Raw genomic sequence first — 17,592 nt, 5'->3', positions numbered from 1 at the left:
CGGCTTTTGTCGTTTGTTGTCGTCTGATTGGAGCTTTGTTCTTATGTTCTGTTCTGTTGTGTTTTATTTGTATCATAGTTAGTGTCACGTGAAATATTTTCTATATAATAAAAGACCTACAATCTATTACTCCCTGTTATCAGCCATTACTGGGGGAGGAGACTGCGATCTATTACTCCCTGTTATCAGCCACAGTAGCGGCATTGTTCGCCGTGCCGCCCCCCGCTCCCCCTGCAGTCTGGCGCTGAGGACAGGCGGGTGTGGTGGGATGTAGCTGTGGCCTTAGAGACCTCTCGGGGGCGGTCGGGGGTCTGTCCGTGCTGGGTTTTATCGGGGACGTTCTGTATTCGCCGCTCGTCCCCTGCCGCCATCTGTGGCCCGAACTCCTCTGTAGTGAATGGAGGTGGGAGTCTGGGGGCAGTGGACGGACCCCCAACAGCCGGACCCTCAGTCGCACCATGTATCACAGGAAGAGAAGCTTCACATTTGGGGGATACACAAGGTAATTGCTGCAGAGACCCCGCACCCAGAGTATTGCACCGCTGCCCTGTACAGATCTGCAGAGCATCGCTCTTCTGTTAACCCTGTATTGGCTGCAGTTAGAGACGATGTCTGTAGATCCCACCGATCTCCTGTGTCCCCCCCCGGTGCCCAGGATTATTGGGGGCTGTTGGCCGAATGCAGGTGGCAGGGATCAGTCGGAGTTCAGCACAGTCGGGCACAGACCTCCCGCCACCGTCCTGTGCCTCGGGCGGCGGCTCCAGACATGGCGGAGCTGCTGACATGAGAGTCCGGGGCTGTGTAGAATCTGGTTCTGCTTTTACCGTCAGTGACTGGGAACCTTCTGCTGGCCGGTCACAGCTGAGGCTTTGTTACTGTGTGTCAGTCTGGGTGCAGTGTAATCGGCCCGGGGCAGAGCTACTCCTCCGTCCGGCTGACTCATTTACATGGGACTGCTGCTGACGGTCAGAGGCGTATGTGGTGTTCTCCGTTATCAGCCTGACCCGGGGGTCCGTGCAGGTGGAGCAGACTTGGTTGCCCACTGATGACGACCCCCTGGAGCTGCCACTATACAGGGTCTCGGCCCATGCCCTGGCGGCAGCTCGTTACATTTGTGTGCACCCCTGGTAATAGACAGGGCGGGGGGCGTGGAGGGTCTCGGCTTTACAGGGCCCAGACTGGATGTCATCTCTGGGGTCTGGGCTGACACTGATCACGATCCTGAGCGTTTCATTAACACCCCAATATATCAGCCATTAAAGAAGCCTCTCACTGTGATTGGCTGAGATGGCTCCTCCCCGTGAGGCCCCGCCCCTGAGGAGGTTTTCTCATGGTTTAGGCTCCTTGTGTTCTTGTCTTATGCTGGTTACGGGGCTCCAGTGATGGTGTGTGAGGTTTGGTGGAATCATCTCTCCCTCCCTCCCAGGCTGCATCTGTCACCTGCCTCCCACAGACGCCTCTGATGACTCACGTAATCACCGCACTTATTATCGCTTCATATTGTTATGTAAAAAAGATGGCACATTATATAAGAAAGTACAGAAAGTTCTGAGCGTCACCCGCTATGTCCCGGAAATGGTGGAAGGGGCCTGTGGGCGAGTGGGGTGAGCAGGCAGGCGAGTGGGGTGAGCAGGGCGGGCGAGTGGGGTGAGCAGGGCGGGCGAGTGGGGTGAGCAGGCGGGCGAGTGGGGTGAGCAGGTCGGGCGAGTGGGGTGAGCAGGCGGGCGAGTGGGGTGAGCAGGGCAGGTACATCCTAAGAGCCCAGTGTATAAATGTGACAGTCACAGCGCTGATAATATATAATATTCTGTATACAGCACAGAGAGCCTCATCTACTGCATTATCTGTGGTGTTACATAGGACTGCAGGTGACATCTACTACATTATCTGCACTCAGAGAGTTATCACTGTGTTATCTGTGGTGTTACATAGGACTGCAGGTGACATCTACTACATTATCTGTACTCAGAGAGTTATCACTGTGTTATCTGTGGTGTTACATAGGACTGCAGGTGACATCTACTACATTATCTGTACTCAGAGAGTTATCACTGTGTTACCTGTGGTGTTACATAGGACTGCAGGTGACATCTACTACATTATCTGTACTCAGAGAGTTATCACTGTGTTATCTGTGGTGTTACATAGGACTGCAGGTGACATCTACTACATTATCTGTACTCAGGGAGTTATCACTGTGTTATAGTGACAGGTTTACCGGGACAGAGGAGCTAGAAGAGCGCAGCGTCTGATTTCTCCTACTCCTGCACTGATTAGAAGCACTTCACCGTCATATTAAACGGTGCAGGTTTCTTCTAGCAGTGCAGGGGTTAATCTGCTCGGTTGAGAGCTCCCGGAAGCTTTCCTGCATTAAGGCTCTCAGATGTTCACTTTAGCCACTCTAATCCCCTATATAATCTGGGCCCTGGCTAGCACCGTTTCCCGCATGGCAGGCAGCTCAAGCCTGTCACAGGTGCCGCTCCTTTGTGTCAGCTCCAGGCTCTGGTATGCTGCTGTGCCGCCGTGTATTAGATGGGGCCAGGAGACCTACAGTCCCCTGCCCTCCGGATTTAGCTGCCGGGACTTCAGTACCCACGCAATCACGGACTCCTGTATCCGGTTCCTAGCGCTCAGCTCTGGGGCGAGTTTAATTCGATATCGCCCGATATCTCTTCTCCCTTATGCCTCCAAATTGCTGGAGCAACACGTCCATCTTGAACTGTCCTCCCACTTCTCCTCCTGCTCCCTCTTTGATCGGTTACAATCAGGCTTCCGTCCCCATCACTCAACTGAAACTGCCCTAACTAAAGTCACCAATGACCTACTAACTGCCAGGAGCAAGCGACACTACTCTGTCCTCCTTCTCCTGGACTTGTCTTCTGCCTTTGACACTGTAGACCACTCCCTTTTGCTACAAATCCTCTCATCCCTTGGCATCACAGACTTGGCCCTTTCCTGGATCTCGTCATATCTGACAGACCGAACATTCAGTGTCTCCCTCCCCCACACCACCTCCTCACTTCGCCCCTTGTCAGTCGGTGTTCCTCAAGGCTCTGTTCTAGGACCCCTACTCTTCTCCATCTACACTTTCGGCCTGGGACAGCTCATAGAATCCCACGGTATGCAGTACCATCTCTACGCTGACGACACGCAGATCTACCTCTCCGGACCGGACCTCTCCTCCTTGCTTACCAAAATCCCGCACTGTCTGTCTGCCATTTCAGCCTTCTTTTCTGCTCGCTTTCTACAACTGAACATGGACAAAACAGAATTCATCATCTTTCCCCCATCTCACTCTACCCCTCCACCAGACCTATCCATCAATGTCAATGGCTGCTCACTATCCCCAGTCCCACACGCCCGGTGCCTCGGGGTGATCCTCGACTCTGCCCTCTCCTTCAAGCCACATATCCAAGCCCTTGCCTCCTCCTGTCGTCTCAAACTCAAAAATATTTCCCGGATCCGTGCTTTCCTTGACCGCAACACTGCAAAAACGCTAGTGCATGCCCTTATCATCTCCCGCCTCGACTACTGCAACCTCCTACTCTCTGGACTCCCCTCTAGCACTCTGGCACCGCTCCAATCCATCCTACACTCTGCTGCCCGACTAATCCACCTGTCCCCCCGCTATTCCCCAGCCTCTCCCCTGTGTCAAGCCCTTCACTGGCTTCCTATCGCCCAGAGACTCCAGTTCAAAACCCTCACACTGACATACAAAGCCATCCACAACCTGTCTCCTCCATACATCTGTGACATGGTCTCCCGGTACCTACCTACACGCGACCTCCGGTCCTCCCAAGACCTCCTTCTCTACTCCCCTCTCATCTCTTCTTCCCATAACCGCATCCAAGACTTCTCCCGTGCCTCCCCCATACTCTGGAACTCTCTACCCCAACACATCAGACTTGCGCCTACCATAGAAACCTTCAAAAAGAACCTGAAGACTCATCTCTTCCGACAAGCCTACAGCCTGCAGTGATCCTCAACCTACTGAACAGCCGCACAGCCAGCTCTTCCCTCTCCTAGTGTATCCTCACCCACCCCCTGCAGACTGTGAGCCCTCGCGGGCAGGGTCCTCCCTCCTTATGTACTCGTGTGCCTTGTTATCTGCTCATGTTTAATGTATTTGTCTATATTTGCCCCGTATTCACATGTAAAGCGCCATGGAATAAATGGCGCTATAAAAATGTATAATAATAATAATAATAATAATAATAATAATTACAGCTCCACTCTTCAGGTTCTGCTCTACTTCTCTCCTACTGACACCTGGTAAGGGGACCCCTCCTTGCTTCCAGGTATGACATTACTTTCTGTGAGGGAGGCAATGCCACTGTGGCAACCGTACTCCTGGGGTGCCACAGATCTATCTGTGACTGTTGCTTGGTTTTGAGTGTGTGATAACTCCCTTTCTTCTCCTACTTTGGTTTAACCCCATCCTCCACTCCCCGATACATTCCTCTGCTATATGTGTGAGTATATTTGTATTATTAATATTTTCCTTCATCCCTGTTACCATGTTAGTCTGGTTGGTATTTTACGGTACACTACTACTCCCCTCTTCCCTGAGTGGGGGAAGGGTACAGACTGACGGAGGATTCAAGAACTAAGGCAAAGTACGTGGCCCTGGTATCTTCAGCATCAGAGGTAATCCGTGGACCACAGCGAGCTAGGGCGTTCCTAGCATTAGGGACAGGGAAGGAGCCACTGGTCGCGGGACACCCAACAAAAGAGTTGTGACATTAGTTCTGACTGAAACCGTTTTTTTGCTTCATGATGAATCCTATCACTGCTCTGGAGGTGGCAGATCTACGCACTGTGGTTTTGCAGCACCTTAATACATCAGGTTTGGGGACCGTGACTCCCAGGCAGCCCTTAGTGGAGACAAGATAGCTTTGCCTGACAGGTTCTACGGGGGACGTGACGAGGTGGTTGTTTTCAGGGAGGCCTGTAAACTATACGTCAGGTTACGTCCTTGTTCCTCAGGAACCGAGGAGCAACGGGTGGGGATAATAATCTCGCTCCTTCAGGGTGACCCAAAGCATGGGCATTCTCTCTCCCATCTCACTCCAGACGGTGGAGGAATTTTTTGGGGCGCTGGGTCTTATATTCGATGACCCCGACCGCAGAGGCGTAGCTAGAGCTTTTGCCGCCCGGGGCTGTTCCCGAGTTTGGCGCCCCCCCCCCCCCCCCCCCCCCGGCTCAATACACACAAAGGTTACCAAAAACGGTTTTCCTGTTTTGTAGAACTTAAACTGGGCCTAATGGTGTCACCCCCACATGCCACACCTGTGACTTAATACCACCACACCATGACCAGGCCACATAGTGACCGAATAATACTACATACAAGGGACAAATACCACAACACCATTTCCAGACCACATATTACCACCACATAGTGACTGAATACTACAATACTGATCAGTAATAAAAAAAACCCCACAATACTATCACCATAAGTGCCAGTATTCACAGGAGATCTGTACTTAGTATGCAGTGTCTGTGTAGAGGTAATACAGAGATCACTGGTGACATTATACACAGGACCTCTATATAGTATACAGTGTATAGTGTCAGTGTATAGGTAACACTGACTCACCAGTGACGTCTCTAGGTGAAGTCCTTCATCTTTCATCCAGCACAGACCGCCATCATTCCTTCCAGCCAGGACTCGTTTCTGCAGGAAATAACACAGTTATCTCGAGCTCCGCTTGCAGAACACATTACTTAATTTTTCACAACTTCTACATTACATCACATGAAGAAAAAAAGGTGATATAGTGTCACTCTGCACAGTAACAGGACCGCCCCCCCATTTAAAACAGTATACTCAAAAAATAAAATAAATACATCACTGCAGTAATAATATCCCTTAATTAGCCCCTATGGTAATAATATTCCCCACCCTGGCCCCGTTTCTCATTCCTGGCTCCAGCCATATGTTCTCGCATCCTGCCCTCATGAGTATCCATTCTACCCCATATGATCTCCCCATCCTGCCCCACCAGCCTCCATCGTATCCGTCCTGCCCCATGATCCAATCCTGCCCCGTGTCTCCAATCATGCCCCGTATCTACATTCTGCCCATGCCTCAAGTCCTGCCCCCAGTGTGTTCAGCATATTACCCCCATGTTGTCCAGCAATCTGCCCCAGTGTGTCCAGCATATTACCCCCAGTGTGTCCAGCAATCTGCCCCAGTATGTCCAGCATATTACCCCCAGTGTGTCCAGCAATCTGCCCCAGTATGTCCAGCATATTACCCCCAGTGTGTCCAGCACTGCCCCCAGTGTGTCCAGCAATCTGCCCCAGTGTCCAGCCTTTCCCCAGTGTGTCCAGCAGTCTGCCCCACTGTGTCCAGCATATTACCCCCAGTGTCCAGCATTGCCCCAGTGTGTCCAGCATATTACCCCCAGTGTGTCCAGCAATCTGCCCCAGTGTCCAGCATTGCCCCAGTGTGTCCAGAAGTCTGCCCCAGGGTCTCCAGCATTGCCTCAATGTGTCCAGAAATCTGCCCCAGGGTCTCCAGTATTGCCCCAGTGTGTCCAGCAATCTGCCCCATGGTCTCCTGTATTGCCCCAGTGTGTCCAGCATTCTGCCCCATGGTCTCCAGTATTGCCCCGGTGTATCCAGCAATCTGCCCCATGGTCTCCTGTATTGCCCCAGTGTGTCCAGCATTCTGCCCCATGGTCTCCAGTATTGCCCCGGTGTGTCCAGCAATCTGCCCCATGGTCTCCAGTATTGCCCCAGTATGTCCAGAAGTCTGCCCAGGGTCTCCAGCATTGCCTCAATGTGTCCTGAAATCTGCCCCATGGTCTCCAGTATTCAGTGTGTCCAGCAATCTGCCCCATAGTCTCCTGTATTGCCCCAGTGTGTCCAGCATTCTGCCCCATGGTCTCCAGTATTTCCCCAGTGTGTCCAGCATTCTGCCCCATGGTCTCCAGTATTGCCCCAGTGTGTCCAGCAATCTGCCCCATGGTCTCCTGTATTGCCCCAGTGTGTCCAGCAATCTGCCCCATGGTCTCCAGTATTGCCCCAGTGTGTCCAGCAATCTGCCCCATGGTCTCCTGTATTGCCCCAGTGTGTCCAGCATTCTGCCCCATGGTCTCCTGTATTGCCCCAGTGTGTCCAGCAATCTGCCCCATGGTCTCCTGTATTGCCCCAGTGTGTCCAGCATTCTGCCACATGGTCTCCTGTATTGCCCCAGTGTGTCCAGCAATCTGCCCCATGGTCTCCTGTATTGCCCCAGTGTGTCCAGCAATCTGCCCCATGGTCTCCTGTATTGCCCCAGTGTGTCCAGCATTCTGCCCCATGGTCTCCAGTATTGCCCCAGTGTGTCCAGCAATCTGCCCCATGGTCTCCTGTATTGCCCCAGTGTGTCCAGCAATCTGCCCCATGGTCTCCTGTATTGCCCCAGTGTGTCCAGCATTCTGCCACATGGTCTCCTGTATTGCCCCAGTGTGTCCAGCAATCTGCCCCATGGTCTCCAGTATTGCCCCAGTGTGTCCAGCAATCTGCCCCATAGTCTCCTATATTGCCCCAGTGTGTCCAGCAATCTGCCCCATGGTCTCCTGTACTGCCCCAGTGTGTCCAGCATTCTGCCCCATGGTCTCCAGTACTGCCCCAGTGTGTCCAGCAATCTGCCCCATGGTCTCCAGTATTGCCCCAGTGTGTCCAGCAATCTGCCCCATAGTCTCCTGTACTGCCCCAGTGTGTCCAGCATTCTGCCCCATGGTCTCCAGTACTGCCCCAGTGTGTCCAGCATTCTGCCCCAGGGTCTCCAGTATTGCCCCAGTGTGTCCAGCATTCTGCCCCATGGTCTCCAGTATTGCCCCAGTGTGTCCAGCATTCTGCCCCATGGTCTCCAGTATTGCCCCAGTGTGTCCAGCATTCTGCCCCATGGTCTCCAGTATTGCCCCAGTGTGTCCAGCAATCTGCCCCATGGTGTCCTGTATTGCCCCAGTGTGTCCAGCAATCTGCCCCATGGTCTCCAGTATTGCCCCAGTGTGTCCAGCATTCTGCCCCATGGTCTCCAGTATTGCCCCAGTGTGTCCAGCATTCTGCCCCATGGTCTCCAGTATTGCCCCAGTGTGTCCAGCATTCTGCCCCATGGTCTCCAGTATTGCCCCAGTGTGTCCAGCATTCTGCCCCATGGTCTCCAGTATTGCCCCAGTGTGTCCAGCAATCTGCCCCATGGTCTCCTGTATTGCCCAGTGTGTCCAGCAATCTGCCCCATGGTCTCCTGTATTGCCCCAGTGTGTCCAGCAATCTGCCCCATGGTCTCCTGTATTGCCCCAGTGTGTCCAGCAATCTGCCCCATAGTCTCCTGTATTGCCCCAGTGTGTCCAGCAATCTGCCCCATGGTCTCCTGTATTGCCCCAGTGTGTCCAGCATTCTGCCCCATGGTCTCCTGTATTGCCCCAGTGTGTCCAGCAATCTGCCCCATGGTCTCCTGTATTGCCCCAGTGTGTCCAGCAATCTGCCCCATGGTCTCCAGTATTGCCCCAGTGTGTCCAGCAATCTGCCCCATGGTCTCCTGTATTGCCCCAGTGTGTCCAGCAATCTGCCCCATGGTCTCCAGTATTGCCCCAGTGTGTCCAGCAATCTGCCCCATGGTCTCCTGTATTGCCCCAGTGTGTCCAGCAATCTGCCCCATGGTCTCCAGCATTGCCCCAGCCCCAGACAGTCAGACATAAAGAAAAAAAAAAAAAAAAGTAAAATCCTCACCTCTCCCGTTCCCAGCGCAGGTCCGGTGCAGTCAGCGTCTCTCCGGCTCTGCGACGCTCAGGACAGAGAGGCAGAGCGGCGCGCACAGTAGTGACGTCATCGCGCCCTCTGCTCTGAGACGTCGCAGAGTCAGAGGACGCTGAAGCCGCAGGAACCAGGAGAGGTGAGTATTAGAGCGGGGGGCGGGGGCGGGGGCGGGACCCGGGGGTGGGGGGAGCTGGCCCTGGTCGTGGCGGCGGACGGCGCCGCCCGAAGATTTAAAGGGGCGTCTTTTTTTTTTTTTTTTCTTCTCCTGCAGCGCCGGCCGCCCCCCGCATTGTGCCGCCCGGGGCGGACCGCCCCCCCCCCGCACCCCCCTTCCTACGCCACTGCCTGACCGCGGTTTCCTGGCTGAGTCCACACTAAGTAAGCTCCAGCAGGGAGACTGGTCGGGGGAGGAGTTTTGCTCTGAGTTTCGGAGGTGGTTCATGTACCCTAAGTGGAATAATAATCTTTAATAATAATCTTTATTTTTATATAGCGCTAACATATTCCGCAGCGCTTTACAGTTTTTTTTTTGCACACATTATCATCACTGTCCCCGATAGGGCTCACAATCTAGAATCCCTATCAGTATGTCTTTTGAATGTGGGAGGAAACCGGAGTGCCCGGAGGAAACCCACGCAAACACGGAGAGAACATACAAACTCTTTGCAGATGTTGTCCTGGGTGGGATTAGAACCCAGGACCCCAGCGCTGCAAGGCTGCTGTGCTAACCACTGCGCCACCGTGCTGCCCATGACTCCACACTCCGTAGCCAGCTCTCTGAAGAGCTATCAGTAAGGATGAAGGATGCCCTAGCCCTGTATGAGACTCCAGTTTTCCTTGAGGCCATGTCTCTGGCTATCTGGGTGGATCGCCATCTTTGCCAGAGACATAGACAGACACCCCAATGTGTGGGAGGTCCGAAGCCAAGGGAAACCTGGTCTGAGGCATCTGAGGAACCCATACAGTTGGGTGGGCAACTCGTTTTGGAAAGCTGTCTGTTGTTTGGCGTAAAGGGGAGTGTTTTTACTGTGGTAAAAATGGCCATTTCATGGACACGTGTCCTTCCCTATCTCATGGTTAACAGCTGCGGGAAAAATAAGGAGCCCGGGTTGCGGAGAGGTTAGCAACCCAGGTGTACATACAGTGGGGCAAAAAAGTATTTAGTCAGTCAGCAATAGTGCAAGTTCCACGACTTAAAAAGATGAGAGGCGTCTGTAATTTACATCATAGGTAGACCTCAACTATGGGAGACAAACTGAGAAAAAAAATCCAGAAAATCACATTGTCTGTTTTTTTTATCATTTTATTTGCATATTATGGTGGAAAATAAGTATTTGGTCAGAAACAAAATTTCATCTCAATACTTTGTAATATATCCTTTGTTGGCAATGACAGAGGTCAAACGTTTTCTGTAAGTCTTCACAAGGTTGCCACACACTGTTGTTGGTATGTTGGCCCATTCCTCCATGCAGATCTCCTCTAGAGCAGTGATGTTTTTGGCTTTTCGCTTGGCAACACGGACTTTCAACTCCCTCCAAGGGTTTTCTATAGGGTTGAGATCTGGAGACTGGCTAGGCCACTCCAGAACCTTGAAATGCTTCTTACGAAGCCACTCCTTCGTTGCCCAGGTGGTGTGCTTTGGATCATTGTCATGTCATTCATCATCTTTCCCCCATCTCACGCGATCTCCCCAACGAACCTATCCATTACAGTAAACGGCTGCCCACTCTCCCCAGTCCCACAAGCCCGCTGTCTTGGGGTAATCCTTGACACTGATCTCTCCTTTAAACCACATATCCAAACCCTTTCCACTTCCTGCCGCCTCCAACTCAAAAATATTTCACGGATCCGCACATTCCTAAACCAAGAATCTGCAAAAACCCTAGTCCATGCCCTCATCATCTCCCGCCTTGACTACTGTAACCTCCTGCTCTGTGGCCTCCCCTCTAACACTCTTGCACCCCTCCAATCTATTCTAAACTCTGCTGCCCGACTAATCCACCTGTCCCCCCGCTATTCCCCGGCCTCTCCCCTCTGTCAATCCCTGCACTGGCTCCCCATCACCCAGAGACTCCAGTACAAAAGCCTAACCATGACATATAAAGCCATCCACAACCTGTCTCCTCCATACATCTGTGACCTCGTCTCCCGGTACTTTCCTGCACGCAACCTCCGATCCTCACAAGATCTCCTTCTCTACTCCCCTATTATCTCCTCTTCCCACAATCGCATACAAGATTTCTCTCGTGCATCCCCCCTACTCTGGAATGCTCTACCACAACATATCAGACTCTCGCCTACCATCGAAACCTTCAAAAAGAACCTGAAGACCCACCTCTTCCGACAAGCCTACAACCTGCAGTAACCACCGATTGACCAAACCGCTGCACGGCCAGCTCTACCCTCACCTACTGTATCCTCACCCATCCCTTGTAGATTGTGAGCCCTCGCGGGCAGGGTCCTCTCTCCTCCTGTACCAGTTGTGACTTGTATTTTTCAAGATTATTGTACTTGTTTTATTATGTATACCCCTCCTCACATGTAAAGCGCCATGGAATAAATGGCGCTATAATAATAAATAATAATAATAATAATAATAATAATGTTGAAAGACCCAGCCACGTTTCATCTTCAATGCCCTTGCTGATGGAAGGAGGTTTGCACTCAAAATCTCACGATACATGGCCCCATTCATTCTTTCATGTACCCGGATCAGTCGTCCTGGCCCCTTTGCAGAGAAACAGCCCCAAAGCATGATGTTTCCACCACCATGCTTTACAGTAGGTATGGTGTTTGATGGATGCAACTCAGTATTCTTTTTCCTCCAAACACGACAAGTTGTGTTTCTACCAAACAGTTCCAGTTTGGTTTCATCAGACCATAGGACATTCTCCCAAAACTCCTTTGGATCATCCAAATGCTCTCTAGCAAACTTCAGACGGGCCCGGACATGTACTGGCTTAAGCAGTGGGACACGTCTGGCACTGCAGGATCTGAGTCCATGGTGGCGTAGTGTGTTACTTATGGTAGGCCTTGTTACATTGGTCCCAGCTCTCTGCAGTTCATTCACTAGGTCCCCCCGCGTGGTTCTGGGATTTTTGCTCACCGTTCTTGTGATCATTCTGACCCCACTGGGTGGGATTTTGCGTGGAGCCCCAGATGGAGGGAGATTATCAGTGGTCTTGTATGTCTTCCATTTTCTAATTATTGCTCCCACTGTTGATTTCTTCACTCCAAGCTGGTTGGCTATTGCAGATTCAGTCTTCCCAGCCTGGTGCAGGGCTACAATTTTGTTTCTGGTGTCCTTTGACAGCTCTTTGGTCTTCACCATAGTGGAGTTTGGAGTCAGACTGTTTGAGGGTGTGCACAGGTGTCTTTTTATACTGATAACAAGTTTAAACAGGTGCCATTACTACAGGTAATGAGTGGAGGAAAGAGGAGACTCTTAAAGAAGAAGTTACAGGTCTGTGAGAGCCAGAAATCTTGATTGTTTGTTTCTGACCAAATACTTATTTTCCACCATAATATGCAAAAAAAATGATAAAAAAACAGACAATGTGATTTTCTGGATTTTTTTTTCTCAGTTTGTCTCCCATAGTTGAGGTCTACCTATGATGTAAATTACAGACGCCTCTCATCTTTTTAAGTGGTGGAACTTGCACTATTGCTGACTGACTAAATACTTTTTTGCCCCACTGTATCTCCTCTGTGGGTAGGGCACAATTTTTTCTGCCAGCTGAGATCCATCTCGGTGGTTATAAGATGGATATTTCTGCCTTTCTGGACATTGGGGCGGGGTTTCTTGATCGATGCTAGGTCCGTCCAGCTCCAAAGCCTCAATCCACATACTCTGTCCAGACCTATAATCGCCATTGACTCCACACCCTTGAGACAGGGGGGTTGTACTCAAGTCGTCCTTGACTTACAGCTTCAGGTGGGGTCTTGCACTCTGAGGTTATAGACTGTTAGGTGCTAGAGGGTCTGCCCTCTCCTGTGTACTGGGACTTTCTTGGCTCGCTCTGCACAACCCGGTAATTGGCAGACACAGGATGTAGTTAAATGGAGTGAGTATTGTCAAGGACACTGCTTGGGTACCCAGTTTTCTAGGGTGGGTACCCAGTCTATGCCGAGTTACCTGTCAGATTTGGGGGATGTGTTCTCGGAGCAGGGGTGCCAAGAACTTCCTCCTCATCGTCCTTATGATTGTGCCATTAATCTTGTTCCTGGTGTCAAGCTGGCCAAGAGCAGACTCTATAATATCTCTGGTTCAGAGAGACAGGTTATGAAGGACTACATCACGGAAAGCCTGGCTAAGGGTCATATCAGACCATCCTCCTCCCCCATTGCTGCGGAGTGAAGGAAACTGGTTCCTCCCACGTCACCAATCCATGATGTAACTACACAGGCACAGCTCCCTGGCGCCGCTTTGTCTCCCAGGTCAATAAGGGAACTGCACCTAGAGCAAATGGCCGCCGGGGAGACTGCCCTGTTACCCACGCTGGGTATTCTAAGATTCGCAATCAGAATGATAAAATGATCAGCCCAAAATTAATTTATGGTTTAATTGCCTTAAGGGTGCACTAGATAATTACAAGGAATATACAATAAAAATACACCAAGAGTTACAGTCAGAGTAAAATATAACAATAATAGTACAAGGCTTAGAGGTATAAAGCTGGAGGTCAATTTACCAGGTTGAAGGTCGTTTGTGGAGGTCGGGGAGCACTGCGTTCCACAGGTACAAGACTTCTGGTTACTGGGCAGCCCCCAAAAAGCATGTGCTTGCTCCCCTCTGGCGGACATGCCCTGTTCCTTATTTCATCATCATCTTCTTCTGCTGTGTCTGACTCTCCATGTGTCCTCAGCTCTTAATCCTTCTGTGTCCCTCCCCCCTGTACCTGGGTAGGCTAACAATCTCCACACTTCAGCTTCCCTGCAGAATCTATTCCCAATACCTAATAAATGGACTAACTTCTCTCAGGATGATCGGATCAGTACACGGGCGGTACCGGCACATATGGTTTGTTCTGCCAGCCGTACAGGGATCAAACCTGGACTCATTCGATCACTGGGAGGCTGATCTCTATATCTCAGGTTCCAGAACCCTCACTGACCCGGGAGTTGCACTGTCAGATGTGCAATTTCTTCAGGGCTATGAGGATATTTTTTATGAGCCTGTACCTCGGACGATGCGTCCATAATTCATAATTTCATATTGTAGATGGTCTGGCTGGGAAGACAAGACTCGTCCTCCTGTAGCCATCTGACATGTATACTTTAATTGAGCCCCCAGGCACCTCCATGCCCCCTGCTGGCGTGGCTTCCTCATTCAAGCTTTGAAGTGCTAGCTGCCTGCTACACTGGTCTCAGCCCATTACCATACTAAAGGGTCTTCATTAAAGTAGGAAAAAGGTGGGGGCAGGAGTGCTCATCCCTGCAGACGTGTGACCAGGTGAATTCTGATATGGGACAAAATGGAGTCAGGCCAATCTCTGATAGGCCAGCATTATGCCCCATATCCAAGATGGCGGCTGCTCCCTCATCACACGCGGGTTTCTTTTTTTGTAAAGATGGGGGGGTTACGCCCTTGCCCAGGTTTCAGGGAACTTAATACAATCACTGTCTGTGATCCTTATCTGCTCACTCTCATCCCGGCCCTCTTTAATCAGATTGTAGGAGCAAAATGGTTCTCTAAGATTAAACTCAATGGGGTGTATAATCTCATCCACATTAAAGTGGGGGATGAGTGGAAAACAGCTTTCAATACACCTGAAGGACACTATGAGAATCTGGTGATGCCTTTTGGATTGACAAACGCGCCCGCCATCTTTTAACACTTTGTAAATTACATCTTTATTTACCTGGTAGTCAGATTCATGATTATCTATCTTGATGACATATTAATTTATTCACCTGACCTTAAGTCACATCAGATATATGTCAGGCAGGTCTTACAGATACTCAGATACACTTCTCGGGTTTGACATATAATTTGTTGTATGTTCTTCGTTGAGGAGATCTCTTTCCTTGGATGTGTTTTATCTTCCACCGGTTGTCGCATGGATCCAGCAAAAGTCTGGGTGGTACTTAATTGGGATTGTACTGAGGATTTGAAGCCGTTACAAAGGTTTTTGGGTTTTGCTAACTACTACCATAAGTTTATCAAAAAATTTTCAGCAGTGCGCAAACCTTCAACGGATACGACCAGGAAGGGGATGGGCTTTTCCAAGTTGTCCAGTCCGGTCAGGGAGGCACTGATACCTTGAAGGAGTGGTTTACATCTGCGCTGATCCTCATACAGCCTGACGTCTCTCAGCCATATATTGTAGAAGTTGACGCATCTGAAGTGGGGGTGGGGGCTGTATTGTCACAGGGTCTCCTGATAAACGGCGTCCATGTGCATACTTTAATAGAAAACTGACACCGGCAGAGAGAAATTATGACATTGGTAAAGGGGAACTCTTGGCAATCAAGTGGGCATTCTCTTGAAGCTCATCAAGAGGATGCCAAGAGTGTGCAAAGCAGTCATCACAGCAAGAGGTGGCTACTCTGAAGAACCTAGAATATAAGACATAATTTCAGTTGTTTCACACTTTTTTGTTAAGTATATAATTCCACATGTGTTAATTCATAGTTTTGATGCCTTCAGTGTGAATTTACAGTTTTCATGGTCATGAAAATACAGAAAAATCTTTAAATGAGAAGGTGTGTCCAAACTTTTGGTCTGTACTGTATAGGCCAGGGAACAAGAACATTAAGGCGGATGCCTCCTCTCGTTTTCCTGGGGGTTGAGATAATTGTGGACTGGTTCCTATACTACAAAAAGGGGTGGTGATGGTGTGTATATGCTCCGACCTAGAAAGAGAGGTTGTTGAGGCTCAGGGGGACGGACGCCCCGCTGCCTTGTAGGTCAACTGTTTGCACCTGCAAGTCTCCGGCTGAGAGTCCTTAGTGAACATCATGATTTGATCTTGGCTGGACGTCCCGGTAATAAAGCCACCGCTGATCTTCTTACTCTGCGTTATTGGTGGTCAGGGGTACATCAGGATGTCCGGGAGTTCTAAGGTTCTAAGACCTCTCATACTCGGCGTCTGGTTCTCTCCAACCATTCCCGATACGCCTTGGACTCATGTATCGGTGGCTTGTATCTCTGATCTTCCCGTGTTGGCAGGTAATACTGTAACATTGGTGGCGGTGGTGGACAGACTCAGGAAGAGGTCACATTTTATTGTGCTACCCGCTCTTCCTAACGACAAGACCTTGGCGCAGATTTTCATCAGCGAGATCATAAAATTACACGGGATCCTGACCGAGAGTGTGCCTGACCGGAGGGTGCAGTTTATGTCTACACTAGATTTCCCCCCGGCACAGGCAGATGTAGTCTCCACAGTAGACTGCCCTCTCCCCCGGCACAGGCAGGTGTGGTCTCTACAGTAGACTGCCCTCTCCCCCGGCACAGGCAGGTGTGGTCTCTACAGTAGACTGCCTTCTCCCCCGGCACAGGCAGGTGTGGTCTCTACAGTAGACTGCCTTCTCCCCCGGCACAGGCAGGTGTGGTCTCTACAGTAGACTGCCTTCTCCCCCGGCACAGGCAGGTGTGGTCTCTACAGTAGACTGCCCTCTCCCCCGGCACAGGCAGGTGTGGTCTCTACAGTAGACTGCCCTCTCCCCTGGCACAGGCAGGTGTAGTCTCTACAGTAGACTGCCCTCTCCCCCGGCACAGGCCGATGTGGTCTGTACAGTAGACTGCCCTCTCCCCCGGCACAGGCCGATGTGGTCTGTACAGTAGACTGCCCTCTCCCCCGGCACAGGCAGGTGTAGTCTCTACAGTAGACTGCCCTCTCCCCCGGCACAGGCCGATGTGGTCTGTACAGTAGACTGCCCTCTCCCCCGGCACAGGCAGGTGTAGTCTCTACAGTAGACTGCCCTCTCCCCCGGCACAGGCCGATGTGGTCTATACAGTAGCCTGCCCTCTCCCCCCAGCACAGACAGGTGTAGTCTGTACAGTAGACTGCCCTCTCCCCCGGCACAGGCCGATGTGGTCTCTACAGTAGACTGCCCTCTCCCCCGGCACAGGCAGGTGTAGTCTGTACAGTAGACTGCCCTCTCCCCCAGCACAGGCCGATGTGGTCTGTACAGTAGACTGCCCTCTCCCCCGGCACAGGCAGGTGTAGTCTCTACAGTAGACTGCCCTCTCCCCCAGCACAGGCCGATGTAGTCTCTACAGTAGACTGCCCTCTCCCCCAGCACAGGCCGATGTAGTCTCTACAGTAGACTGCCCTCTCCCCCAGCACAGGCCGATGTGGTCTCTACAGTAGACTGCCCTCTCCCCCCCGGCACAGGTAGGTGTGGTCTGTACAGTAGACTGCCCTCTCCCCCCGGCACAGGCAGGTGTGGTCTGTACAGTAGACTGCCCTCTCCCCCCGGCACAGGCAGGTGTGGTCTCTACAGTAGACTGCCCTCTCCCCCCAGCACAGACAGGTGTAGTCTGTACAGTAGACTGCCCTCTCCCCCGGCACAGGCCGATGTGGTCTATACAGTAGCCTGCCCTCTCCCCCCAGCACAGATAGGTGTAGTCTGTACAGTAGACTGCCCTCTCCCCCAGCACAGGCCGATGTGGTCTCTACAGTAGACTGCCCTCTCCCCCAGCACAGGCCGATGTAGTCTCTACAGTAGACTGCCCTCTCCCCCAGCACAGGCCGATGTGGTCTGTACAGTAGACTGCCCTCTCCCCCGGCACAGGCAGGTGTAGTCTCTACAGTAGACTGCCCTCTCCCCCAGCACAGGCCGATGTGGTCTGTACAGTAGACTGCCCTCTCCCCAGCACAGGCCGATGTG

The 17,592-nt window shown here is 51.5% G+C and overlaps 1 protein-coding gene across 2 annotated transcripts in view; it reads left to right on the top strand.

The window, feature by feature from the left end:
• Positions 1-345: 345 nt before the first annotated feature.
• The window catches only part of RAP1GAP (RAP1 GTPase activating protein), a 135,837-nt gene continuing 118,590 nt past the window's right edge, over positions 346-17,592 (top strand). Inside the window, exon 1 of one of the 2 annotated variants that reach the window (XM_069741644.1) lies at positions 346-502. In XM_069741644.1, coding sequence (XP_069597745.1) covers positions 459-502 — 44 coding nt within the window. In that variant the 5' untranslated portion in view covers positions 346-458. The remainder of the gene's footprint in view (positions 503-17,592) is intronic. The other variant, XM_069741646.1, reaches the window with a different exon arrangement.

Source organism: Ranitomeya imitator, chromosome 10 (assembly GCF_032444005.1).
Source record: "Ranitomeya imitator isolate aRanImi1 chromosome 10, aRanImi1.pri, whole genome shotgun sequence".
In the NCBI taxonomy this organism is placed as follows: Eukaryota; Metazoa; Chordata; class Amphibia; order Anura; family Dendrobatidae; genus Ranitomeya; species Ranitomeya imitator.
This window is presented reverse-complemented; position numbering and strand designations above follow the sequence as displayed.